This window comes from Macaca fascicularis, chromosome 9, assembly GCF_037993035.2.
Source record: "Macaca fascicularis isolate 582-1 chromosome 9, T2T-MFA8v1.1".
In the NCBI taxonomy this organism is placed as follows: domain Eukaryota; kingdom Metazoa; phylum Chordata; class Mammalia; order Primates; family Cercopithecidae; genus Macaca; species Macaca fascicularis.
In genome coordinates, this window is record NC_088383.1 from 83,924,188 (window position 1) to 83,951,798 (window position 27,611).

Sequence of the window (27,611 nt, forward strand, 5' to 3'; positions counted from 1 at the left end):
ATTTAGGACAGTGTCAGAAGAAGACAGCCACACTCTACAGATGCGGTTACTCACGTTGAACCCATATGGACAGCAAAGAGGGGTGAGGACGAGGGCCTGGAAGCAGGCTGGGGCTGAGCAGAAGGGTTCCTAGGGCAAATCATGAGACAGACAGATTCCCTCCATGGCCCACACCTTATTCCCCTCCCTCCCCTCTCTCGCCCTCCCACCCTTTTCTCTCACCTTCCTCCCACCACTTCCTTGCTATTTTAGACTCTGAACTGTAAATTCCTTTGAGGGCAGAGGTTATGCATTAGACAGCTGTCCATCAGTTCCCTCACATGAAGCATCTGTTACTGAACCTGGTTTACAGCTACCCTCTTGGCTGTTATAAGCAGAGGGACCTATTGGAGACTTCCCCACTGGGTGGGGCATTAGAGGACAGTGCTAGTGATGGGAATGAAGGGGAAATGCAGACATAAGAGATATTTAAAGGGAAAATGAAAGGTCCTGGTGAAGGATGAAGAGAGCCCAAACTTTGCATCAAGCTTGCAATCCCAGCTCTAGTATTTTAAAGCTACTTTTAGCTTTATTCTCAGGCAAATTCTTTAACTTCTCTAAGCCTCTGTTTCCTCATTTGCAAAGGTAGACAATATTGTCTACCTCCTTGCTTGTTGTATTAAATGAGGTAAGGGGTGAAAATATCCAGCGTGGGACCTGGCATTCTATTTAGATCCATTTTCTTTTCCTCCCTCTGGGCTTTGAGAACATGGTTGCCAGAGGAATGGTGGACCCATTCAGAGACGTAGGGAAGTAGCAAACCAGCTTATTTCATGGGTAAAGAAGACTTTGACTTGGGGCATGTTGACTTTGGGGTACTGTTAAATCCATCTGGCAACTTAATGAGGGATAGGTACCAGTTTCTAACCCACCTTCATAACTTATACCCATTGTTATGGGAGGATTAGAAGGAGATGATGGCTTAGAAGGTGTGATGGTTAATACTGAGTGGCAACTTGATTGAATTGAAGGATACAAAGTATTGATCCTGGGTGTGTCTGTCAGGGTGTTGCCAAAGGAGATTAACATTTGAGTCAGTGAGGGGGAAGTTGCCAGCATGCTGTGTAGGCTCTCTCACAAGTAAACTCAGGTGGATACAGGACAGGACATCCACAATCCACCACTATGGCCTTATCACACTGTCTTTTTCACCTCTTTTCTTCTTATTTCTGTTAGCTGCCTGAAGGGAAGCCCCAAGGAAAGCATATGGCACCGTGCCTTACACCTAACAGGTGTTCTGTCAACAAAAATGATGATTGTCCATTTGCCTATGAAGACAGAGAAAAGGGAGAAAGATTAGATTCAATAACTGGAGTTCCTTGTTTAAAGCCCAAAACTGGGCTGGCTGAGCTGGCTGCCGTGAAACTCAGCTATTTGGCCAAAGCAGCACACTTCAATCTAGATTATTTTCATGACACAGGTATTACCTAGAAGTTCAGGGAGATAAAGAGACAGCTTGTTCTTAGGAAAAAATCAAAAAACAAAAAAATCCCCTGAGTTTGAGAAAAAGTGGGAGAGGATTTAATGAAGGCATTTACATGTTGGACTGCAGCCTCCCATGAATGGAGCGGCATGAATTTCCCTGGGAGGCCTTTGGCAGGGCTTCCTTAAGACAGGGCACTGGCCCATCCAGTCACACAATATTTATGCTCTTTAGACTTTAAAAGTATTTTTTGTAGTCAAAAGTGCTTCCACCCTCGACTTGCTGTGGATAATGATTGCTAACTAAATAAAATAAAGCTAAAAGCTTATTCTGCAGGTATGAACCCCTGCAGAAAACTATACTAGAACCTGACTGCTATGGACTGAATTGTGTCCCCCCAGAATTCATATATTGAAGTCCTAACCCCCAATATGACTGTATTTGTAGCAAGGGCCTATACAGAGCTAATTAAGGTTAAGTGAGGTCATAAGGTGGGGCCCTTATACAACACAATTAATGTCCTTATAAAAAGAGGAAGGGAGACCTCTCTCCATCAAGAGAGGACACAGAAAGAATACAGATTCCTGAAAGCCAGGAAGAGAGCTCTCAGCAGAAACTGAACTGGCCAGCACCTTGACCTTGAACTTCCCAGGCTCCAGAACTGTGAGAGAATAAATTTCGGTTGTTTAAGCCACTCAGTTGATGGTATTTGGTTATGGCAGCCCCAGCTAATACGCTCATTCTAGCCCCAACCCAGCGGCCCATGCTGAAGTCCCAGAAGCAGTGTTAGCAAAATGAATTATACTAGAGCAGAGCTTTCTCATCTAAAAGTTTTATGACGTTTTTCATCACAGCTAAGAGGGAGAATTTGGTCAAGAATTGTTATGTCCATCCCAGAATCAGTGAGCCAAGGTCCCCTAGCATGTAGCCCAATGCCTGGCTCATAGTATAAGCTCAAGAAGTGTTTGGTGGCTGTAACTTTGGAACATCCCAAGTCTAGATTGGAGGTATCTTACCTCCTTTTCCTGGGCTCTTCGGCACTGCCTTTTCTCTAATGTCACTTAATAGGTGCTAAGAAAGTGCCTCTCAAAGCTACCTACAATTATAATCTGGGTTCAAATTCCTAACTGAGTGATCTTGGGCGAGTTAAAAGTCTTGGTTTGGGCTCCTCCAGAAAAGTTCAGATCCAAGTAGGTTATTTGGGAGTAACAGGAAACACTAGTGTGGTGGTAGGAAGAAGACAGGGAAAGAAAGGCAGATGATGGAGTTGCATTGTCAAGAAAGCTGCCACTGTGGACCACTGAAGCTTATCCCATGGGGGACTGTGGAAGCCAGCATAGAGCACATGCCTCAGAATCAAATCCCATCCTGCCACCAGAGGGCAAGGGAGCCGGGGCATTTATACACCAACTCCTGCCAATTATTTGGTGATAGCTGCTCCTAGAGGAAATCTATTCCCCAATACATCCGGCTTGCTGCGTGCAAGAACACACCAGGCTCCAGAGGCCAGTGGAAGCTCTCGGGCCAAGATCCTGCATTTGGAAGATGAACTGGTAGGTGCTGAAATGATGAGGGCCAAAAAGATGTGGGTGGGGCACACACAGCATCTGCCATCTATAAAAGGAAGTCTAGTACCCTATTCCATTAAATGAGTTTGTAGTCGTAACACACTTGGAACAGTCTATGGTATATAAATGCTATAAGCGTGTGTGGCTGATAGTATTTTTCATATGGGGACACAGTAATTTTCTGGTCCCATGTGCTCTGCTAGAACCTTGCCACTCTCTATTCTGGGAGGAGTCTGTTTCCTCTCCCCTTGGACCCAGAAGGACTTTGTGACTTCCCTGATGCACAGTTTGTTGCAGAAGTTAAGCTGCTGGTTTCTACCAGTAGGACATGTAAGCTGATAAGGACCCACCTGCTTTTGTCTCTTTCTCTCTCTCTCTCTCTCTCTCTCTCTCTCTCTGTGTGTGTGTGTGTGTGTGTGTGTGTGTGTAGAGAGATAGAGATAGATAAAACACACACACACACACACACACACACACACACACACCCTCTTGGGAGTCCTATTCCTGAAGCCACCATGCTTCAGAGATCACATGAAGAGACAATGTAGGAATAGAGAAGTCCAAGAAGCCTCAGCTGTTGAAGTCCCCAGTGAAGTGTCACCTTGGGTATAAATGTGTATACATTTAGTGATGATACCTTTGATATGACCCTAGCCACAGCCACCTAATAATGACTGCAACCACCAGAGAGAACCTGAGCTACATCTGCCCGATTACTCTCAACCTGAATTCCTGATCCACAGAAACCTGGAGAGATAATAAATAATGATTGTTATTCTAAGATGCTACATTTTGAGGTAACTTCTGATGTAGCCATAGTAACTGGAACAGTGCCTGATAAGTAAAATAAATATAATCTCACCTCCTCAACTTATAGGCCCTTCTCAGATATGAAATGAAATCTTCATATTCTAGATTCCACATTTAAGCAGGTGGGTCTAGCTCAAGCTAATGTTCTAACAATCAGATCTTGACAAGATTAGACTTTGAAATATGCAGAGGGTTTAGTTCTGGACTGGACATTGTGGTGCTTCCTCAGTGTTCATTTTGATCATCTTCCATTCAAGGTTGCCCTGGATATCTGGTCACTCATCCCTGCCTCCAGCAGGAGGCCCTGAATGGTCCAAGCCATTAGGAAAATTCAAGCATCTTGCCACAGTGATTGGACCACACAAGTGAAGCATAGCCAGTCAGTGGTTGACTTTCCCCTAGGACTGGTTAGGAATGGAATCATCAGCACCACATCTGGGACTGTTGCTGAAAAATCTAGGGCATAAAGGCATTCTTTCTCCAGGAAATGTTGGAGTCAGACATGCATGCCGGAACCACTGCAATGATTTTGCTATCATGAGGGAAACCAGCCTGAGGATGGAATCAACACACAAAAGAGGCAAGACGAAGAGAATTACAGAGAAATGAATCTAGAGCCTTGACAAAATCATGCTTAAATCCCAGAGTACATCTACATTTTCAGATATGGGAGCCAAGATGTTGCTTTCATTGTTTAAACCGTCTTAATATGGATATACTATTACTTGGAACCAAATGCATCATAATTAATTCTGGTACCAACGCATCAGATATTGTCACAAAACCTAATCCACTCCTGTTCTGCAGAGTTAGAAAAGAGGATCAATGTGTAATCTAAATAAACCTTTTCCAGCACTTTCTTTGGACATTTTTGTATGAAACCTTGAGTTTTGCCAAGAAAATAACTACCATTTTCCTGGCTATATCTTTGATATAAATGTGCATACATTTAGTGGGTGTATTAATTTCCTAGGGGCTACTGTAAACAAAGTACCACAAATTGGGTGGCTTAGAACAACAGAAGTTTATTATCTCACTGTTTTGGGGACCGAAGTCCGAGATCAAGGTGTCCACAGGACCAGGCTCCCTCTGAAAGCTCCAGGGAAGGATCTATTCCAGGGCTCCCTGAGCTCCCAGTAGCCTCAGGCATTCCTTGGTTGGTCGATGGGTGTGTTCTCCATGTCTCTATGCATGTCTTCCCTCTATGTGTCCATCTCTGTGTCCAAATTTCCTCTTTTCACAGTACATGAGTCATATTGGCTTAGGGCCTATTGTAACACCCCTAGTTTAACTTGATTACTTTTTTAACATCCCTATTACCAAACATGGCCACATTCTGAGGTACTGGGGGTTAGAATTTTAGTAATATCTTTTGCTGGAGGAGAGGAGGATGCAATTCAGCCCACGACAGTACGGTAGAGGAAGTGGACAAGGAGGGTGTACATGAGGAGGAGAAGACATCAAATACAGGAACGTTAAAAAAAAACTTACCAATCACACAATTTTGGAGTTGTCCAAGTGTAAGAAGACTGATATTCCTGCTTTGACTTGTAGAGACTGGGGTTCCTGACTGAAGACACTTTCTCTGCAGAGAGATGGGGATAGAGATGAACACAGAGCCTGTGTTGCCTCTTTTTTCTAGCCTAGATGTTTTCCTTACAACAATTTCTGTTTTGTTGCGTGGTTTCTTTCTTTCTTTTTTGAGGGAATACACACAAAGCTTTGACTTATATTATTCTCATTGCATCCAACTGAATGAAATTTATGAAGCCTCTTGCACAGTATATTCATTGTTTGGGTTGGGATAATTGAAGTGTCAGGAATATTTGCTTATTGAAAACAACTCAGGACGGCCCTGTGCACCCAACTGGACCAGGGCCACAAGACATGCCACATTCTGGACAGCTGTGTCCTATTGTCTTTTACAGCAGGGGCACCTTCCCAGGTAGATTAATTTCACACCTGGGAATGAGCAGTGGGTTAAGTTAAGTGGGCATTATTTCTAGTGTGGACTTCACAATTCACTCACTGTGTGACTTCGAATAAATCATTTAATGTCTCTGGACTTCAGAGTTTAATGGACATAAATAACATGGTGTTTTCTACCTCATAGGGATACTATGTAGCTCAAAAAGGAGAATCTATATGAAATACCTTAGAAATCATAAAATGCCATCCAAATGTGTATCATTTACAATAAAAAGTAATCATGTCTACTTCTGCTTAAAGTAGAACTTTGAACTAGGGAAGAAAATGGGCCAATGTTCTCATTATTCACCATTTTCTCCCCAAGATCCATCCTCCACACTTTTCTGACTTGCTCTGTACCTTGGGAGACTGAGCACTGCAGATTGCACTGGCTAGACTTCATTGTCTTGTGGCTTCTGGGTGGTTTGGCTAATGAGAAGTGCTTATAGGAAATAGGGAGGTGGGAGGAGAGAAACATTGGGGTATTTATTTGTTTTACTCTTCTGGGCAGTAGCTGTGTTCTCCTATAGCCACCACTCCGATTGGGCAACTGGTTCTACGCCTTTGGCCCTCTTTAGGCTTCAAGTAACTCCATTCCCTCTGCTCCCCTTCAGGATGAGGAGGATGACAGTGTATGAATGTGGCTGGTCCTCGGTGCCTGACTCTGCAAATGGCCTCTGCATCATCACTCTTCAACACTTTGAATGCGCCGTCTGATTCTCAAGGGACCCTGACACAGGCAGCATCATGACCACGATGTGGGCGATAGCTCAACTCTTTCTGAGGGAATCCTCTCTCTTTTTGGGAATGGTCTGAGTTTTTTCTTTTCTTTAGCCATTGAGCAGGTCTGCAATGTGATGTTTCTCTTGTAGAAACAAGCACCAGTGGATCAGGAAGAGCTATAAGGATTGGAGGTCTTCACTGTCTTCCATCAGCAATTCGAAGGTTTCATTAGGTTTCCCAGGAGGCCAGGCCTCTGTTCTTTCTCTGGTACCTCCTGCCCCTCCTATATTCAGGCATTTTCCGAGTTCAGTCTGCCCTTCTCTGGAGCTTACCCCCGATCTTTCGTCTGCCCTCATCTCTTGCCTGTGCCTTCAGGGCTCCTCAGTGACTCTCCATGCAGAACACAGCCTCTTTTCTCTTTCCCACACCCCAGCCCCGGCTTTCCTATTTCTGTTCATGCTGCCCAGGCTTGGAATTCCAGCTCATCTCACACACCTTTAGTCACTCCTTTTGTGCAAGCAGGCACCAAGAGCATTGCTTTCTCCCTTCCCACGAGTCCCTGCAGCCCTCTCTGCACTCTCAGTGTCTCATTACTGGACCTCTCTTTAGTTCTGAGTTTCTGTGACAGGATGTCCAGTCAGCCTTCCTGCCTACAGTCTCTCCTCAATCCTCTACAGACAATAGACTTCTGCCACCTTCGTTTTCCTAAAACTTGGCTTCCATTGTGCCCCTTCTGTGAAAACCTTCAATGACCCTGCTGTCCACCATACAAAGTCTGAACTCCTGACCCTGACATTCAAAGCCCTGCACAGTCTACTTCTTGGTCTACTTACTACCTTACAAGCCCACTCTCCTCTCCCTGCTACCCTGTGACTACATCAGGGGCTTTCCAGCCTCCACTGCCCCAGAAATGCTGCCCTCCTGCCTCCTGGCGTGAACCTTGCCTATTCTTCCAAGCTGAACCCCAATGCCACTTGCTCTCTGAAATCTTCCTTGACCACTACAAGCGACAGGGAGCCTTCTTTTCTTTCAACCCCTCTTCCTTTTCTTTCAAGTTCCGGGACGTATTTGCTGAGCTGAGCTGAACTTCGTCTCCTAAGAATGTTGTTTGCCTGAGCCATTTGAGACTTGTAGCTCCCTGACTTGTACTGCTGTGCCGTTAGAATGCGGTTTGGACACACGTGTCCTGCATAGTATTAGGCCCTTACTATTTACCGAATGAATATATAAATATGGGAAACACATCAACTTATCCGAACTGCTGATCGTTAAGAGATTAGACACATATATGTATTTTTGCAAGCTCATAGGTCCCTGACACTAAAGTCATACATCTACTCAGGTAGGCTTTTGGTCTAAAAAGGAACAGGGATGATGATGACAAACAATAAAATATCTACCACTTCCTGAATACCTGCTGTGTGCCAGTGCTTCACATGCAAAATCTCTTTTAACCTTTTAAACCAACTTATATTAGTATTATTACTAACTGTACTTTATGAACCAGGAAATGGAAGCTCAGAGTGACTAAGCAAATATATCTAGTGGGGGGCAAGGCTGAATTTGAACCTGAGTCTGAGAATGCTCAAGTCTGTTCTATCAACCAATCAGCAGGCAGCCTTTAGAAGTATCCTGCAGGAGGCCCCGGGAGTGTGGAGTATTTAGTGTGTAATGCATATGTGGCACTTGTCTACCTCATCTTCCTTCCAGTGAGGGCAGGAATCCTATCCTGCTGCTGTCTGTATCTTCACAGTGATGCCTACGACTTGGCTTTGCATATAATCGGCACTCACTAATGATTTATTAGTTGATTTTCAGCTCTCCTCCACTTCATACTTGAATTTCAAGTGTTTTGTTTTGTTTTGTTTTGTTTTTGAGACAGGGTCTTGCTCTGTCACCCAGGCTGGAGTGCAGTGGTGCGATCATGGCTCATTAGAGCCTCGAACTCCCAGGCTCAAGTGATCTTCTCACCTGAGCCTTCTGAGTAGCTGGGACTACAAGCATGTGCCACCATGGCTGGCTCAAGTGGTTTTTTTGTTTGTCTGTTTGTTTTTTTCTCAAAGGATCTGGCCAGGATTGCACTATAGGTTTGAATAGGAATTCTCTTTCCACCTACCAATACCATAAAATCTTTAGTTAATGTAATTATTTGTCTCTAGAGGTCTCCCCTTGAAGGGGCTTGGTACTGTGTCAACTTAGCTAAGTTGGAAATATTTCCCAGAACTCTCTTCCCTGTATCATTGTAGATTAGGACTGACCACAAGAGAAATGTTCATGAGACTGGGAAGGCAGAAGGGAAGGAAGCAGTAGCCACTCTTCGTGGATTGGTGTAGGTGTCAGGCAGACCCCATAGCTCATGCTGACCTAATAGCTCATCCTCTTGGCATGGAGCAGTGCCTGGGCCTGCAATTCCTTCGGCTCCTACCCAGTCTCCTCCTTCAGATTCTTGAGTTGCAAACTTACTATGTGTGCAGTCTCATGGAGAAAGTGTTGGCTTCTGCAGGTTCCCCACATTGTCAAAATTGGAGGCAATAAGAGGCATAGGTGGGGTCCATTCTGTCCTCATTGTTCTGAAGCAGGAGAATAGGTCCTGGAGGCAGGAAATGGAAGGCCAATTCATGCTGACTTCCTAGAACTAAATCAAATGGAAAACCCCAACTTTCCATGCCCAAGTAACAAAAGGACCAGATGCTACTCCCTTTGCACTGCCCCCCGCTGTCCTTCTGAATGGGAGATGAAAAATTGAAAGTAGCTCTGATAGTCCCCTCCTGCAATCAGTCAGACTGGTCATGGGCCAAGTCTTCATTTGCATAGGGTGTAACTTTGTAACTTCACTTCAGCCTCTGATTGGTCGCTTTCTACAACAAATCAGACTGGTTGCAGGCCACTACTTCATTTACATAGGGTGTACACCTAGTAACCAATGAGAAAACTCTAGAGAATATTTAAAGGTCAGAAAAATCTGTAGCCAGGTTCTTGAGCTGCTTGCTCAGGCCAGCTCCTACCTTGTGGAGTTTGCTTTCATTTTCAATAAATTGCTTTTGTTGCTTCATTCTTTCCTTGCTTTGTGCATTTTGTCCGTTTTTTTCGTTCGAGATGCCAAGAACCTGGACACCCTCCACTGGTGACAGTTCTAGTTTTTCTCACGCTTCCAGTTAATGTTGCTCTCCTCACATTAGATCCAGCCTTCTTTCCTGATTACCAGAGCTGCCCAGCTACAGCAGCTTTAGGCCCCCACCAGGTACAGAAGCAGCTTGCCATCACCCCCTTCACCAGCTCCCACAAGCGTGCTCATCTTAATAACAAATCCCTTGTTCTGTATCACTCAGAGTGGCCCTGCTTCTCCGATTGAACCCTACTGGATTCATCCCTTTTCCCTGAGTCCCCAATGGTGTCTCTGGTCACATGGCCACCTCAAAGAAATGTGTTTATGGTAATTGGGCAAAGTCACTGTTAAAGCAGGAGGAAAGCCTAGAATTGGTGAGCTTCTCACTCTTACCCTTTGCCTCCCCACAAGACTATGCTGTTTTCCAAGGCAGGAGCTAGATCCATCTGTCTTATAGTGAAACCCAACTTAAGACACTTCAGTATTATTCAAGTCTCTACCTGCCTCAGCAAACCTGGGCTGAACTCAGCTCTGATGTCACTGCTTTTGGAGGTTGTGTAGCCAGTTTTTTTGTTTTTGTTTTTGTTTTTGTTTTTTTTTGAGACAGAGTCTCGCTTTGTCGCCCAGGGTGAAGTGTGGTGGCGCCATCTCGGCTCACTGCAAGCTTCGCCTCCCGGGTTCACGCATTCCCCGGCCTCAGCCTCTCAAGTAGCTGGGACAACAGGCACCTGCCACCACGCCTGGCTAATTTTTTTTTTTTTTTTGTATGTTTAGTAGAGACGGGTTTCAGCGTGTTAGCCAGGATGGTCTCGATCTCCTGACCTTGCTATCTGCCCTCCTCAGCTTCCCAAAGTGCTGGGATTTATGTAGCCACCTTTGACCTTTAGTGGTTGCTCTCAGATATCACTGGCATCCAGGGCACCTGTGCATGGAGGTGGACTTGTAGTTAATCACAAGTGGACTAGAGTACGAGGTTGCCTAAGGGGCTGTGTCCCAGAGGCTCTGAAGACTGCTGTTCAAAGGTATCTGCCTTTGACCAGGTGTTTGAAAATCTAAATGTCACCGTTAATAAGCCATCCCTGTGGATTACTCTTCCTGGTGTCTGTTATTAAAAAGCCATACACCTTTGATAAAAGAATCATTTGCAGAGTGTAGTAGAAAGAATGTGGTTTCTGGAATCAGGTGGCTCTGAAATCAATCTACTTCTGCCATTTAAAATAGCTATGAGGCTGCAATAAAATAATTATCGAACCTCTTCATGCTGCAATTTCCTCCCCTATTAAAATGAGGATAATAATATCCAATTTGATATCCAAGAAAACAAATGTGAAAGTATCTAACCCAATGTTTGGCACATAGGTGACCCTGAATGAATGTTAGCATTTACTCCTGATTTCCTTTCCTTGAACTAAATAATGCCTTGGAATTCCTAGCAAGGCCCTGAATGGGCATCGTTGCTGTTGCTTTCTCATCACAGTTGGGATCTAGTGGGTGAGAGGGTGAGGGTCTACTGTGAGTGTGTGTGTGTTTCAGGAGGACGGGGAGAGAGAGAGTGCGCACATGGATTAGAGTTAATAGCTAGTTTTAGAAGAGAGATTAGGTTATCAGAAGAGGATTTCAAAAAGCTAGCTTATTTCTATCCACCTTTCTCCATTTTTGTTGCCGCCATCTTAATTCAAGTTGCCTTCTCCTTCCTGGATTACTTCAATAGTCTTATCTGGTTCTTCTGACTGTTTTGATCTCTTTTTAGTTTACTCTCTTCTTGGAAGCCAGTGATCTCTTTTAAATGTAAATCAGATCTTACTTAACCCTCTGACCCTTTCCATTATACTTGGCATTCATCTAAACCCTAATCGTGGCCTGGAAAGTGCTCTATAACTTGGCCCCTGTCTACCTTCCTCCCTCAGCCTTCTCTCCCTCCTTCCCTCCCACTCAGTAACTTTTATTTACACTAGAATTCTCCCAGCTTCTTGGGCCAGTCAGCTCAAGACCTTTACTCATGCTTCTCTCTCTCTCTCTCTCTCTTTTTCTGTCTCTCTCTCTCTCTCTCTCACACACACACATACACACCCCTCCACTTCCATGTGTTCCCGTTACACTTAATTCTGCTGGCTGACTCCTATCCAACCTTCACGTCTTTATTCAAATGTGATTTCTTCAGAGATTTTCCAGACTTCCCAAGCAAAAGTAGGCTTCCTTCTTGTTCTTTCTTGTAAAACATCTCGTGTGTGTGTCTTGTATATTTTTTTTCTTATAGTCTCTATCACATTTCGAAGTGATAGAATTGTGTGTGTTGTTTTCTTTCTGAAGTGTTGCTTCTCCTACGAGTGAGTCCACGACAGTCCCATTTTCCCATTGTGTTGCCACCAGCCAGCCCACTGCCAGGCACAGTAGTCTGAATAGTGCTGGTTAATGTTGAACAAACACAGTGTCACCCTGGGACAAGTCTATCTGTATGGGATTCAGATTTTCTCTCCTTACAAACGAGCCACAATTCTTGAATTTGATCTTATGAAAGCCACCCAGAAAACCATACATCCTGTTTACCTCTATATTTAATTTTTTGTTTCCTACTTTTTCATTTTTAAATTGAGGCATAATTTGTACAGAGTAAAATGTACAAATATTAAGTGTGCAGATGGTGAGTTTTTTATACATACACACCCATGGAATCATTATTCCAATCAAGATATAGAATAGTCCAGCATCCAGTAGGCTGCTTCATGTCTTTGCAATTCCATAACCTCTACCTGCACACTAGATAAGGTAACACTACTCTGATCTCCTTCTCTGTGGATTAGTTTTGTCTGCTTCAAAATCTTATGTCAATGGAATCATACAGTGCATATATTTTGGTGTCTGGCTTCTTTGGCTCAACATGTTTTGGGATTAATTCAAGTTGCTGTATGTGGCAACTGGTTTTTTAAAAAAAATTATTGAATTGCTGACTAGTCTTTCATTGAGTGTTTAATTTCCCCATTTCACTATTGCTGGACATTGAGTTGATTCAAGTTTGGGCAGTTATGGACATTCTTGCATATGTCTTTTGGTGGACGTGTCTTTGGGTTTAGAAGTAGGAGTGGAATTGGTGGGTCTCTACATCTTTAAGCCAGGCTCTTTTGTCTTCTGCTTCAGCCTTCACAAAAATCCTGGCACAGCTTAGCCACAATTTTCCAATGTGATAAGGCAGAGGTGGTTATCTACATCGTGGCAGGCTTTTTATCTGCAGGAATCCTTCATATGGATAAGTTCATTTCATGGGTTTCTGTCAAGGTCATTTAACTGTTTGATGCTGAGTCTGTGGTCATGATAGTGTCCCAGAAAATGTCACAGGATCTTTAGGGTGTCACTTTGCCAGCTGGAAACCTGTGTGGTCAGTGGAATCTTTGCCCAAGTTTTCCTCGGGACCACTGGGCTCATTCAAACCACTTGGCCCTGCAGGCTGCACTCAGCTCTAGCTACTGGCCAGATTCCACGCCTACCAAGGGGGAGCCATGTGCGGAGTGGTGAGGGATGTGTGACTTTGAACAGGTTCTGGCAACTGCACACAGCCCAGCATGCTGGCTGCAGTGGGGAGGCCAACTCCAGGCGCTGGCTCTGTGCGAGGCTGATGGTGGACCAGGCGTATTGCAAGCGGTTTCCATTGTGGGCACCAAGAAACGTGGTGGTGCCCAGAAGCTTGGAGACACCAGTAACCACAGAGCCCTAAAAAAGGTGTCACAACACTGGCCTGAGGATCCCCTAGGTCTGAACTCCTTGAAGGGCCACAGCTCTTCTCTCATCATGGAGAGTGCGGGTTGTGTTTTAACCGTTTGTATTATAGCTCTTTCAGTCCCACCATTTGATAGGTCCCAAGTTTTTGTCTTGTGTCCAGGAAGAATGGAGTGCCTGGACAACCGGAAGGTGAGAAACGTGGAGAGGAGTTTCATTGAGTGACAGAACAGCTCTCAGGAGACACAGAGTGGGTAACTCCTTTCCACAGACAGGTCGTCCTGGCAAGTGTCCAGCTCTCAGTGGAGAGGAGACCCATGGTGGGTAGCTCCTACGTGCAGCCAGGTCACCCTCAAGAGTCAAGGAGACCGGAAGTGGGTAGCTCCTTCCCACAGCTGTTAGTCCTGACTTCTGTCTGAGTCTGGCTGAGTCCAGGGTTTTAATGGGCTCAGAAGGGGGGAAGTGTGTGCTGACTGGTTCACGCGCAGCCATGGGCAAGCCTGGAAAAAGCACCGTAAGTTCTCACTCTGGGCCTCGGACTACACCCGGAACTGGCAGCCTGGTCCCCAGGCTTCAGGCTGTCCCTGGCTTGAAGGTGGAGTTTCACTAGAGACCTGCCCCTTTCTGGCCAGGAACCTGCCTGCCTCTCACCATCAACATGCTATCCATGGTGCCTTGGTTGTTTGTGCCAAGGGGCACAGGCCTGCGCTGAGCCACCTACAGCACCCCCAGCCTCCCTCTGGCACTGTTGGTACCCAAATTCCGGAGGGGGCCGAGGTAGGGGATGGCGTGCGGGTCTGGCATGTCAGTGCTGCCCTGAGCACCCCCACCCTTCCAGGTTGTGACAGTGCACGAGCTTGGACACAACTTTGCTCCAAAATCAGAGCTGGTGCCAGGAGTGGGGAGAGACCAGGGAGCAGCAGCAGACATTTCCTAGCCTGCAGGGCCAAGGGGGGCTTCCTGGCCCCAAGAGAAGAGGGATGCCTGGGTCCAGAGCTGCGGCTGGTAGCTGCAGGGGCACCCAAGAGCACAGGGCTCCCTCCCTACCAACTCGGTGGGAGGCAGGACTCCCACCTGTTCCTGGCCTGGGTAACTCCACAGAGCGTGCAGCCCTGGCTGTGCCTCCCCTGCTGCAGCTGGCATCCCCCCAGTGGCCGCTCCAGATGAGCTGCTGCCGCCATCAATAGGCCAGAACAATTTAAAATCATAATCTGAAGGGCTCCTGCCATTGGAGTGAAGGGCTCCTGCCATTGGAGCTTCATCAGACACCATGATAAATTATCTCTAAAGTAGTAATCTGAGCCAGTAAGAAAACATTATTCTATTCATTTAAATCACTGAATTACAGACACATTTCATGGGAATGTTTTTCTAATTACAATGATCCTAAGATAATTGCTTTGGCCGTTTCTATGAAATGCTGTAGCTATTCCTGATGTATTATTTATTCATTGATTTATTGCCAGGAGTAATATTGACTGTTTGCTGTATCCCTGTCATGGGATGCTTTCTGCCATAACTGTGTAGTAATTTTTTGCCCTGTCTACAGGAACACACAGGGTTAATAAGCTGTGGCCGTTAGACAACATTCACCAAATTCTGGGTGCCCTTTCTCCAAAAGGTAAGTTACACTAAACGAAGAAAGGTATAATCTCTGCAAATTCCCTTGCTAAAAATCTCCTTCTCTAGAAAGGATATTTGCTTGTTGTTTTCATGTTTCTCCTTCCAAAGATTTTACAAGCATTTCCCTTAATTTCCTGCATGAGACCAGAAAATTTCAGCTTTTGTCCCAGGCAAGGGAATAAACACAGTTAGAACATCTTTCCCATTTGAGACAGTGGGCCACTTCTCCCCTAGACCACAGAGGGCCCACCTCTCTGTCTGCTCTTAAGAATTCAAGAGGCTTATCAGCCTGGGAGGCTGGGACCACCCAGATGGAGATGAAGTGAACTTTCAGCAGAGAGAGGGAAGCACCTGGAAAATACCTGGATTCTGCTTTGAGTGGAAATGCAGAGACAACCACATGTTTTGGACACCCACCTCTCAGTGTGCTGGAGTCCTAAGACATCCTTCTCATTGTAATGAAAAGTACCCCACCAAAAGGGAAATACCACCCAAATTTGGCTAAATCCTGAAACAGAATTAAATGACCACATTGAATTCTCATGATAAGTCTTTGAGGAAGATGTCATCATTATCCCCAATTAAAAATTTTATTTTTTTACTTTTATTTTATTTTATTTTTGAGATGGGATCCTGCTCCGTCACCCAGTCTGGAGTGCAGTGGCACAATCTCAGCTCACTGCAACCTCGGCCTACTATGTTCAAGTGATTCTCCTACCTCAGCCTTCCAAGTAGCTGAGACTACAGGCATGTGCCACCACACCCAGCTAATTTTTGTATTTTTAGTAGAGAAGGGGTTTCACCATGTTGGCCAGGCTGATCTTGAACTCCTGACCTCAAGTGATCTGCCCACTTCGGCCTCCCAAAGTGCTGGGATTACAGGCATGAGCCAACGCACCTGACCCCAATTCAAAATTTTAAACTGAGGCTCAGAGAGGCTGAGTATCCTGACTAAGGTCACACAGCTTCTAGGTGATAGAATGGGGATTCAAACCCAGGGAGCCCAACTCCAGCCTGAGGGACTGAGAAAGAGTGAGCTCCAATTCAGGGTGTTATCTTCCCATCCTCCACTCCACCTTTTTAAGCCTCATCTGAAAATATCATGCAAGATCACCTTTACCACACAGAGGAGAGGAAGAAACAAATAAATATGGGGGAGGAGGAAATGGAAAATAGAACTCCCACTGGGGTCTGGCTATTAATGTGTCTGCCCCGTTCCGACACTTGAATAGGTCTGGTTCTGAGTCTGCTACTGAAAAGAACCAAAAATGACCTTGAATTGAAACTCCTGCATAGGGAGGTGCCGTGATGAACTCGGAGAGACCACAGCACAGCTTTGCAAGTGCATTCAGCACAACGTCATGGTTGCTTCCAGTCGGCCAGGGGAATGCTGATGAGGTGGTTTCCAGATCTGATGAATTACCTGACTGCCAATGCCAAACTCAGGTTTTCCTCTCTGCAGGATGGAGAGGCTGGAAGGCGAGATGGTCTTTCCAAGAGGGAACCTGTTTCATCAGTGGCTTCTTTAGATGTGTTGACTTTGTGGAAGAACCCCAGTTAACAGGAACATAGGGAAGGGTTTTCTTCAGTAAGTACCAATGTCAGCCAATCCTTTACCTCTGTGATCTCATCTCCCATTGTTTTCTCTGCTTTCTCTGCCTCAGCCACACTGGCTTTTTACTGTCCCTGGAACATGCCAGGCACACTCCTGCCTCAGGGCCTTTGCATGTGCTCTTTCTGCTGCCTGGAACCTTTCCCCCAGATACTCCCATGGCTCGCTTCCTCTCCTCTCATGCCTTTCCTCAAATGTCCTCTTCTGAGTGAGACCTTCCCTAGTGACCTGTTCTAGCAAAAATCACATTGTGAACTCCACCTCCCTCAACACGCACACATACGCATTCCCACTCCCCTTCTGGCTTAGTTTTCTTGTTAGCACACTCCACCTTATAATCTCCTATGCATAATACTGACTTACCTTGTTTTTGACTGTCTCCCTTAGCTGAAGGTAAGCTCCATGGAGGCAAGGATTTTAATCCGTTTGGTTCCTGTCTGTACGCCAGCACCTAGAATAATAAGTAGCTAGCGCTCAATAACAACATGTTGATCCGTGCATGGTGACTCACGCCTGTAATCCTGGCACTTTGGGAGGCCAAGGTGGGCGGATCACCTGAGGTCAGGCATTTGAGACAGCCTGGCAAACGTGGTGAAACCCTATCTCTACTAAAAATACGAAAATTAGCCGGGCGCACAACTGTAATCCCACCTACTCGGGAGGCTGAGGCAGGAGAATTCCTTGAACCTGGAAGGTGGAGGTTGCAGTGAGCCAAGATCATGCCACTGCACTCCAGTTTGGACAACAAGAGTGAGACTCTGTCTTGAAAAACAAAAATGTTGAATGCACAAATGAATGAATTTATTAATCCTAGCCCTGCCATTTAGTAACCAGGCAGGCTATAGAGAGTTAGTTAACTTCCTTTCTAAGCCTCATTTCTGCAACTGTAAATTTAGAACGAGAATTCCTATTATCCTTGTGAGCTGTGCTTTTTCAATAGGATTACAAAAGGACACACCCAGCACAGTACTCACATGGACTCAGTAAGAATTGGCTAAATGATTTACATTGTGAGTTCAATGAAAGAATTACCAATAATAGTGACAAGCGTTTGTAGAATATTTCTATGAGCCAGGCACTATTCTAAGCATGTATGTTTATTAACCCATTTAATCTTTACAACATCCTGAAATGTATGTGCTGTTATCATCACCATCCTAGCTTTAAAAATAAAGAAACTGCAGGGGTAACTTTCTCAAGGCCACATGACTAATAAATCATAGAGCCTGGATCTGAACTCAAGCCCATCTATTTCCAACGTCCATATCTTACCCACTTCAGCATACTTCTTCCCTATAGCAAGAAGATGTAATTTACATAACAGAGGCACAGGAAATTCCATTTAAGTCATGAAACTTCCTATTTACAAATTTTAGTTTTTAAACTTGTAAGATGTCTTCTTGGATCAAATGTGATGATAATTCAATTTCTAAATCAACTGGAACATTTAGATGGAGGCCAAATTGTATTTAACTCCAAGCCATGAAATATCTTTGGCCATGAAATGCTACCATTGTGGAGATATTTGTAAACTATGTTTTATTTAGACACACTCTGTATGAACATACATAAGACACAGTTTTAAATAGACAGCAGTGTCATTTAGTTTCCAAAGCTGAGTGGAAATAAAAACCAGGGTCATGTAGACACACCCTAAACCTAGCACCTGCTTTTGAGGCTGCTTCAAATAATATCATCCTGATTTTTCTTGTGAATTGACTTCAATCACTTGTGATTCCTGTGCATCTAGCATGTCTCATAACCGGCAGTCATTCATAGCCTATTTTGAGTGTGAGCATTCAAATGCTAGGTTTCGTTCATGAGTGGCAACTCTGCTCACAGTGCTGGCTCTACAAGTCACTGCACACTCAACAGGGAGGTGCATACACACAAACTTTCCAAATCGTCTTTAAAAGTTTTCAGTTCCCTTTTTTCTTTTTTTGGTTTCTATTGCCTTCCCAGTAATGGCTAAGACATTGTCAGTTTGTCTTGCTTCTTGTGATTTCTCCAGATGGCCTTATGGCCCAGGAGATCAGTTGGGACCAGGTGTTAATATCCCACTAATTTTAATCTGGCTTTTATTTTTTGTTGCAAGAAACAGAAATCTATTCAAGCCAACTCAAGACAAAGGGATTTCACATATTGTATTACATTACATTATTTTAAAATGACAAATCCAAGAGCAGGAGCCATATCAGACCGTGGCCTCAAGGAATCCAGAACTCAAAGGTGCTTCTAGATTCAAGGAAGCTCCCAGGTGTTCCACAGTAGGAGTTCATGGATGTTTGATTTCTATGGTTAAGCAACAAATGCCATGTCTTTTTCTGCTCGCAGTGCTAACTGATGGTTATTTGTTTGTTTCAAGTTTAGGGCCCTAAGAGAGAATCTGATTGGTCCAGTCTATCTTTCAAAGCAGTCTGCACCTCCCTCTTCAGCCTATGGGTTGTCTGCCATTGGCTCAGGTGCCCCGCCAGGACCAATCATCTATGAATGGAGGAAGTGGGGCACTGGGTACTGAGTGTGGCTTCCTGGGCCTGTCCCTTTGGCAGAAAGTGTGGGCAGATGGGTCCCCTCAGAAGAGGCTATAGGTGGGTTGGCACAGTATTGACCTTTCCACAATACCATTGTGCAAGACACTGATGTCATATAGCCAAGACATATAGTGGTGTACCAAGGTAAGATTATATTATATTAACAAAGATACAAATGCAACTCAGAAAGACATCTGCAAAGCCACATGCATGGATCTTTGCAACTAGCATGCTTAAAACATGAAACAAATACCGTTATTCTTTTGTGATATATTTTATCTAAAAATATTTATTCTTTTGCCCAAGTTTAGCTGTCAAAGCTCCATGGCTTTCTCAGGCAGGGCCACCCAGTTTTGGTGAGCGGACTGCATTTGGCACAATTTCAGCCCATGCCATTCACAGAGATTACAATGGGATGACTAAACTGAAGCCACATTAGCCTTTGCAGTTGCCAGCCAGTTATTGAGGTTTTGTTGTGATTAAGCTAGTGAAAACCTATTGATTTGTTATTACCATTGACTCAGTGTCTATAATGCTGTGGGCTACAGCTTTAAACATAGGCAGAATGAATACCCACATAACTTCAGAGGTCCCGTGTGTCAAATATATTATGCACATGGTATTGGTGATCTCTCCTTTGAAGACTGGCCCACTTCTACCCAGGGTCCCTGTAGAACAATGTCTCTATGATGGGACATTTTGATTGAGATAGGAAGGTTAAAGAGCATGAGCTGCGATCCAGGACTGGAGGCCTTGCTGCAATGTGTGTAATGGTTGTGGTGGGGGCGGGAGAGAGGAGGTGCTCATATAAAGGCAGAAAGCATGGCAAACTTGGCCTGCATGACAGTTCTGGTGAATGAAACCCCCTAGACAAATACCAAATACTTGGGTCTGAGGTAATTGTCTTAAGACAATTCACTACTGATGGTGGCATCGGTGATCTGCATTTGTATGAACTGCAGTCTCTATTTTTGAGTTCTCAGCAGAAACCATTCTCTCTTGTCACCTGGGATGCACAGCCTTCTAGGTGTGTTTTTCTTGTGCCCCACATCACTTTCTGTCTATATTTTTAAAATATCTACCTGATTTTTCTTCACCTTGATGAAAATTTCTTTTAAGACAAAATCAATGTCTGATTCATCCTGGCATTCCTGCCATGGCTTGGAACATGCCAGGCATTTAATAAATATTCGTTGGATGAATGATAGTAAGACCCTAAAATGCCTTTTGAGTCACCAAATTGACCATGATCCATATTGCACTCTCTGCTCAGTGACAGTATTTGGCACAGGGGAATGTCTGAGATGGCATCATTGCCCATCAAAACTAATTTCAGAGTCAAGTATAACTTTGCAAATATCTCTAATGTAGTCACTATGAAAACACCATCAATATATCTTGTAATATGTGGAAGGGTGTACAGGCTCCATTGATTACCAGAACAAAGATGGAATTCCTAGGGACAGATCAGGAAAGTTCTTTGAGTGAAGACAAAGAGAAGGAGGAAGATGTAGAAGAGGAGGAAAAGGAGTAGGAGAGGAGGATAATAGCTGACATTTATTGATAGTGTGTTATGTGCCAGGCCTTGTCATAAGTATTTTGTATGTATTAGCTCATTTAATACTCACAGAAGCCCTATGGGGAAGGTACCATCATCCCATTTTACAGATGAGTCCAGTGCAAAATAGGGCAGGTTGCCTTTCAGTCCACATAGTCTGCTTTGCAGGACTCCTGGGGCTCACTTCTCCTGAGGTCTTCCTCTCTCCCTCTCTTTCTGTTCCTTGACCTTCTAAGGAGGCCTTGGGTAGTCAAGGTGATCATTGTAATTTCATCTTAGGGGGTCATGCTGACTCTTTACTGGTCTCTTGGAGGTAAGCCTAGATCTTCAATATTTTTCAAAATAGAGTGTCTGTAAAATGGAGAAATCCGTTTCTTGCTGATATTTAGTGCTCTGAGAGCATAACACTGATGCAGTATTTTTTCAAAACAAAGCAAAATCCTCCTTCACAGGTTTGAGAATGGGAAGAGATGAAGGGAGAGGAGGAGTCAGACAGCCCCAACCTGCCACAGCTGTGTGAGTAACCACTACAACAGTCACTGTGTCTGCTTGGGCAGATCCATTCTTCTAGTCTTGCCAGATGAAGGCATTCACTGCCTTGGATCTGCCCTGACTTTCAAAGACACTACTCTAAAAGCTTCAGTATTACTTGGCTAAACAATACCCCCTTCCCAGGAAGGTCTCTTTATTTCCCATCTGTTTTGATTGTTGACATTTTGGTTTGGCAGTAGGGAAAGCCTTCTCACCAGAAGCTGGAGCCCATGTCTAAGGCAGAGAAGCTAAGTCAATGACAGAAAGGTTGGATTTGTTCGTAACAGACTGAGAAAAAATTTACCCTTCCAGGAACTTAGGTATCCTGTGTCCAAACTGCACACGCAGGAGCAAAGATGACATAATTCTTCAGATATTTTTAATATACTTGACCAAAGTGGAGAATTGAGATGGCATCCAGGGTTCTGGTTTGGCAACACAAATACTTGCCATTACTCAGGATTCTCCAGAGGGACAGAATCAGTAGGATATATGTATATATAAAAGGGATTTTATTAGGAAGAATTGGCTCACATGATTACAAGGTGAAGCCCCATGCAAGCTGGAGAAGAGAGAAGCTGGTAGCGACTCAGTCCGAGTCCAAAAGCCTGAAAACCAGGGAAGCTGACAGTGCAGCCTTCAGTCTGTGGCTGAAGACCAGAGACCCTCCCGGCAAACCACTAGTGCAAGTCTCAGAGTTTGAAGGCTAAAAAACCTGGAGTCTGATGTCCAAGGGCAGGAGTAGCAGAAGGGAGCATCCAGCACTGGAAAAAGAAGGAAGCTAGAAGGTTTGGCAAGCAAGTTGATTCCACCTTCTTCCACCTGCTTTGTTCCATCCATGCTGGCAGCCAATTGGATGGTGCCCGCCCACAGGGAGGGTGGGTCTTCCTCTCCCAGTCCACCAACTCAAATGTCAGCCTCCTCTGGCAACACCCTCACAGACACACCCAGAAACAACACTTTACCAGTCATCTAGGCATCCTTCAATCAATCAAGTTGACACCTAATATCAACCATCACAAGTTCACCCCTTGTCAACTTGGCACCCATACACATCTCCTGAAATCATACTTAATCTCCAAATAAAGACAATAATAATGTCATAATTACACCTAACATAATACAACTATCCTTCGTACAACCAGAAGTTCACTAATTCTAAACTTAAAAGCTATTACATAAAGCGTTGGCATTCAATAAATACTTGTGGAATAAATGAATGAATAGAAAAAGTCTAGAAAGGTATCAAACATAAATGTTGAAAGTAATTATTCTCTCTTTAAATAGCTGCGTGTTCTGATTTTTCTATTATACATATGTATTAGTTTTATAATAGTTTTAAAAATATAACTTCAATTTTCCAGGAACTTGCTGATTCGCAGCTGAAGTGAGGGCAAAGATCGAGCTGGGTTTTGCCAGCTTTAATATAGGCGAGCTCCACTTTATTGTATGTGGTACAGCAGCAGCCGCTGTGGTAAGTTCCTGGAAGACTGGGCCCTTTTCAGGATCTAGACCAAGTTAATACTTTCTGGCCGATGGGGAAGTAACTACTTTGTTCTCTGAGCAGAGGGCTTCTTAAAAATCACAAGATATTAGAGGTTGCCTTGCCCGATTTTCCTTATTTCCAGATGAAGAAACTGAGTCCAGAGAGGTGGTTGGCCTTGAGAACGTCAGTCATGAAACTGGTATTAGAATGCAGGTCTTCTAACTTTAAACACATTTCTCCTGTCCACACTGGCACAGCCAGAGACCCAGAAAGAAACTAGTGGCATCCTCAACTGAGTCATTGAGGAAAATTTAATAAAGGGACACTTTAAAAGGTGTGGGCAGAGTTTGGAAGATGAGCAAAGAGAGTAAAGTACTCCAGGTTGTGCAAAAATGGAGGGCTGTTACCGCCTGAGGCCCAGACAGGCAAGCATGGGGGCAGTTATAGAACCTGAAAGAGCAGAAGTGCAGAGAAGGTGGCAGACAGACAGGCACTGGGGCCTTCCATAGAGACACAGTCAATTTGCAGAGACCCAGTAGTAAAGGTGAGAGCTGGGGAATTAACAGCCCAACATCATTCTTTTCCCAACTAGAAGCCAAAGGCCAAGGGAGCTTGTTGATGCAGCTCAAAGAGATGGATGTCCTAGGGCACAAAGCATAGTAAGAAAGGGCGAAGAGGGAATCTGGAGGGGCCTGTGGAATGTGCCCAGCACACTTGCCTTCTGGAAGATCAACTTAGTCCTATCATTGCCCTTTGCTGTGTGCCCTTTGATTTGATTCGGCTTCAAGTCAGTAATAACCTGGACAATTTAGGTTCCATTTTAAAAACTATTATGATACAAAGAATACATATTTATAATAAAAAATCAGAACATGCAGCTATTTAAATAAATTTAATGATTTTCAACATTTATGATTGACACCCTTTGAAATGTTTTCTCTTCGTTCATCCATTCATTGCTGCCATAAATATTTATTGAATGCCAATGCATGCCAGGCTATTTCAGATGTATGGATGTGGGAGAAAATAAGATAATGAAACATCTTTTCTGTTCTTTCCCTCAAGGAGCTAATGTTCTAGTTGGGGAGGAGTCACAGTATACAAGATAAATAACCACAATGATAGAATGCGAGACAGTGATGAAATTGTAAGAAGAAAATGAAAGCAGGGCCAAGAAATAAGCATGTCATGGGGAGTTATAAATTTAAATAAGGTGATCAGGGAAGTGTGTGTGTGTGTGTGTGTGTGTGTGTGTGTGTGTGTGTGTGTGTGTGTGATGAGCTAGCAAGAGAGGGCACCAGCATGCAATGGTTGCCCTTTGGGCTTTTCCTCGGCTAACTGCTGAGTGTTCAGGTAACGGAGTGTAGGTGGTGTGACTTCTCCCCTCCCTCGCAGTTTCAAAATGTCTCTCTTTAGATTTTTTTAAAGGGCAAAGCTTTCTCCACTCCATATATTAACCACTTAAAAAGTGCCACGGGGACTCCTTAGCATAAGTTTATTAGCCAAATTATTGGTGTATATCTGTCCCTTTATAGCTGGGTGACTTGGGGGAAGTCATTTGACCTCTCTGAGCCTCAGCTTCCTCATTTGTAAAATTGAGGGTTTTGGTGACAATTAAAGGAAATAAGATTAGATCTGTGGGGGGCCTAGTGGCCAGGACATAACTCATATCCTATAGATTTAATAGTTTCTTTCCTTCTCTGGGTAGGTGTGTTCAGCTAATATTATGGACCTGAGATCCACAGAATGGGGAGTTGACTGAACAGCCTATTAATAGTAATAGCTGGTGTCAACTGGCCACCTATATGCTAGGCAAACACTTTACCTGTGTGATCTCATTAAATCCCCACATTTTAAGATAAGGAAATGCAAGCACAGAGCCCCCTTGCACAGGTGGTAGGCTGCAGAACCCAGGCTCAAGTCCTAGTTTGATTGGCATCAAAGCCTATGCACGCTTGATCAAAGCCCTGTGCTCCTTCTCTTCCCTGCCTTGCCCACTCCCATCAGGAGAGTCATCAAGGATGGATGGAACCAGAGTATAGGGAGGGATTTTCTCATAATTTGAAAACCCATGAAGATATCCAGACTACTGGGTAATGTATCATTATTACCTTGGAAAAGCTTCTTTGCTAAATCCCACTAGGGCAGTGGTTCTGCAAGTAGGGTACTGAGCTGATTACCTGTGGATCACCTGAGTAGTTTATTTAAAAAATACAAATTCCAGGGCTTTACCTCTTGAAATTCTAGTTGAGTAAGTCTGGGGAAAGACCTGAGTATCTGTGTTTTATAACGCAGTCTTAGGTGTTTCTGATGCACAGCCAGGTTTGGACAATAGCTCTGTAGGGTCCAAACTACTAATGTACCCTGGGCATCTTTTGTTCTTGTCTCCTTATTGCAACTGAGATTGAGATTATAAATGATCACTCTTCCCAGTGGTGGTGAGTCTGCTGGGTAATCTAATCCAGGCTTCATCTGAATGTTTGATAAAACTATTACAGCAGGATAAGGTCAAGTTGCCTTGAAGCATTCATATGAGAGGCTTCCTCCTGGTCAGCCCACAGACCCATGTTCTTTGGCCATTCAAAGAACAGTCTATCAGCTGTACTATGCTCCAGTCCACAGTTTCTATGAGGACGCTACGATAGACCTTGTCAAATGCTTTACCGAAATCAAGGTGCACAGTGTCTGTGCTTCTCTTTTCCCTAAACATTCTAGAAGCCCCATCAAAAACAAAGTGCAAATGAGTGGAATAATTCTTTGTCAGTAAACCCAATCTATACTATATGCCAGGGATTAGCAACTTCTTTTCTTTTTTTCTACATAAGCAATTTTTTTTTGAGTTTCAAATCTTATTCAGTTAAAAAAAAATTTTATCATACTTTAAGTTCTGGGATGCGTGTGCAGAATGTGCAGGTTTGTTACATAGGTATATACATGCCATGGTGGTTTGCTGCACCCATCAACCCGTCATCTACATTAGCTATTTCTCCTAATGCTATCCCTCCCCTAGCCTCCCACCATGTGACAGGCCCCAGTGTGTGATGTTCCCCTCCCCGTGTCCATGTGTTCTTTTCTAAGGCCTCAGAAGTCTTGTCTTGTCTTATCATTTCTTTTCTTTTTTCTTTCTTGAGAAACAAAAGAATCTTCTGTCTTCTTGGTAGGTTTCTATAAATGTGAGCTGAAAAATGGATCACATCAGTCAATCATAAAATGGATCACATCAGTCAATCATAAAACCAATTTGGGCCTCATATGGCATCACTTGGGTCTTGACACTGCATTTCTGTCAAGAACAAGGGCTCAGATTGTCAGCATACTAGGCACTTTGGAGGGCAGGTTGTGGAGAAGAAAGCACTGGTCTTAAAGTTGTACATTTACCAAGTTTCTTTAATAAACAAGAAAGGAAAAGACTACGCAGTCATTCATATTCCATGTAGAGGTTTAACCAGTCTACATTAGAAACCTTAGACCCACACCCATCCATCCCATCACTTCCTTGATGACGGCAAATGGATTGTCCTCTGCAAATGGGTCTAAAATGATTGTCAGTTCCCCATGAATCTCTAAATGCTCCAGCCAGTACTTTGAGAGTAAATTTTATTCCCTTAAGGAGATGGCTTAATCAACACTACTCAGTATATCTGATTTCTATGTGACCTTGTTATATTCGTGCTTATGTTTCTAGACCCTGAGTGAAACCCCTCACTTGGCTCGTTTATCTTAAGATATCCTATTTGCATGAGACTTTATGTATAAAAATCAGCATATTCAAAAATTATAGCATTAATATTGCCTTGAAGGATTATTCTTTGCTTTAGTAAAGGATTCACTATGAGATCCTTTAAGGAATGAACATCACTAAGAAAACATTTAAATCTATGCTCTTATTTTCATAACAGTGTGTCTTGTATATGCTACTCTATACATATAAAGAGTCAGTCTTGTCATCATCCATTAGTTACTTTCCTTTCTCATAAATTAACAAACTCATGTATTCTTCGGTCTTGTCATAAATGATGACTTTATGTTATTATTTTTCTGAGTTTTATTTATTTTATTTTATTCTATTTATTTATTTTTGAGACAGGGTTTCGCTCTTGTCACCCAGGCTGGAGTGCAATGGCATGATTGTGGCTCACTGCAACCTCCGTGTCCTGGGTTCAAGCGATTTTCCAGCCTCAGTCTCCTAAGTAGTCGGGATTACAGGTGTCCACTACCATGCTGGCTCATTTTTGTATTTTTAGTAGAGATGTGGTTTTGCCATGTTGTCCAGGCTTGTCTCGAACACCTGACCTCAGGTGATCTGCCTGCCTTGGCCTCCCAAAGTGCTGGGATCACAGGCGTGAGCCACCGCCCCCAGTCAAGTTTTATTTTTTAATCATTGAAGAGCAATTAAAAATGCTGAAGAATAACAATGATAGTCACCATGTATTGAGTGCGTTCGTGCCAGGCACTGCTCTGTAAATGTCATACATGCACTCAGTTATTAAAACTACATATTAAATTATGGCGTTAAGATATAATTATTATTCTCTGTTTATCTTTAACTACTTTGCTTTTCTTCCTCAAATATCACCCCATTTCTTATAACTCAGAGATAGCCAGCTTCTTCCTCCCTTGGAACAAAAGAATTCTAATACATTAGTAAAATACTTCCTCATTGCTCCTTTTGTTTTCTAAGTTAACTTGAACCAGAGCTGGATAAATTAATCTTATCTGCTAAGGCTGGAAACTTTTACTAAGGAGTGATTTGTGTTACTAAGCTCATAGTGGACTTTAAAGATGACAAAGGGTTACTAAATTTATTCATTTGTTCATTCTCATAACAAGAATCCATTGATTACTTACTGTATGCCAGGCACTGTGTTAGGCATTAGAGAAAGAGATAAGTAACGCACAATCTTCAGATTCTCCTCCAACAT

The 27,611-nt window shown here is 43.7% G+C and overlaps 1 protein-coding gene across 1 annotated transcript; it reads right to left on the minus strand.

The window, feature by feature from the left end:
* Positions 1-1,211: 1,211 nt before the first annotated feature.
* On the minus strand, positions 1,212-27,611 carry LOC102125058 (talanin). Its single transcript, XM_065520029.1, is given in 8 exon segments — positions 1,212-1,287; positions 3,076-3,090; positions 5,328-5,397; positions 11,532-11,539; positions 15,389-15,479; positions 16,245-16,509; positions 16,947-17,034; positions 27,538-27,611. Coding segments are annotated over 8 exon segments (687 nt in total).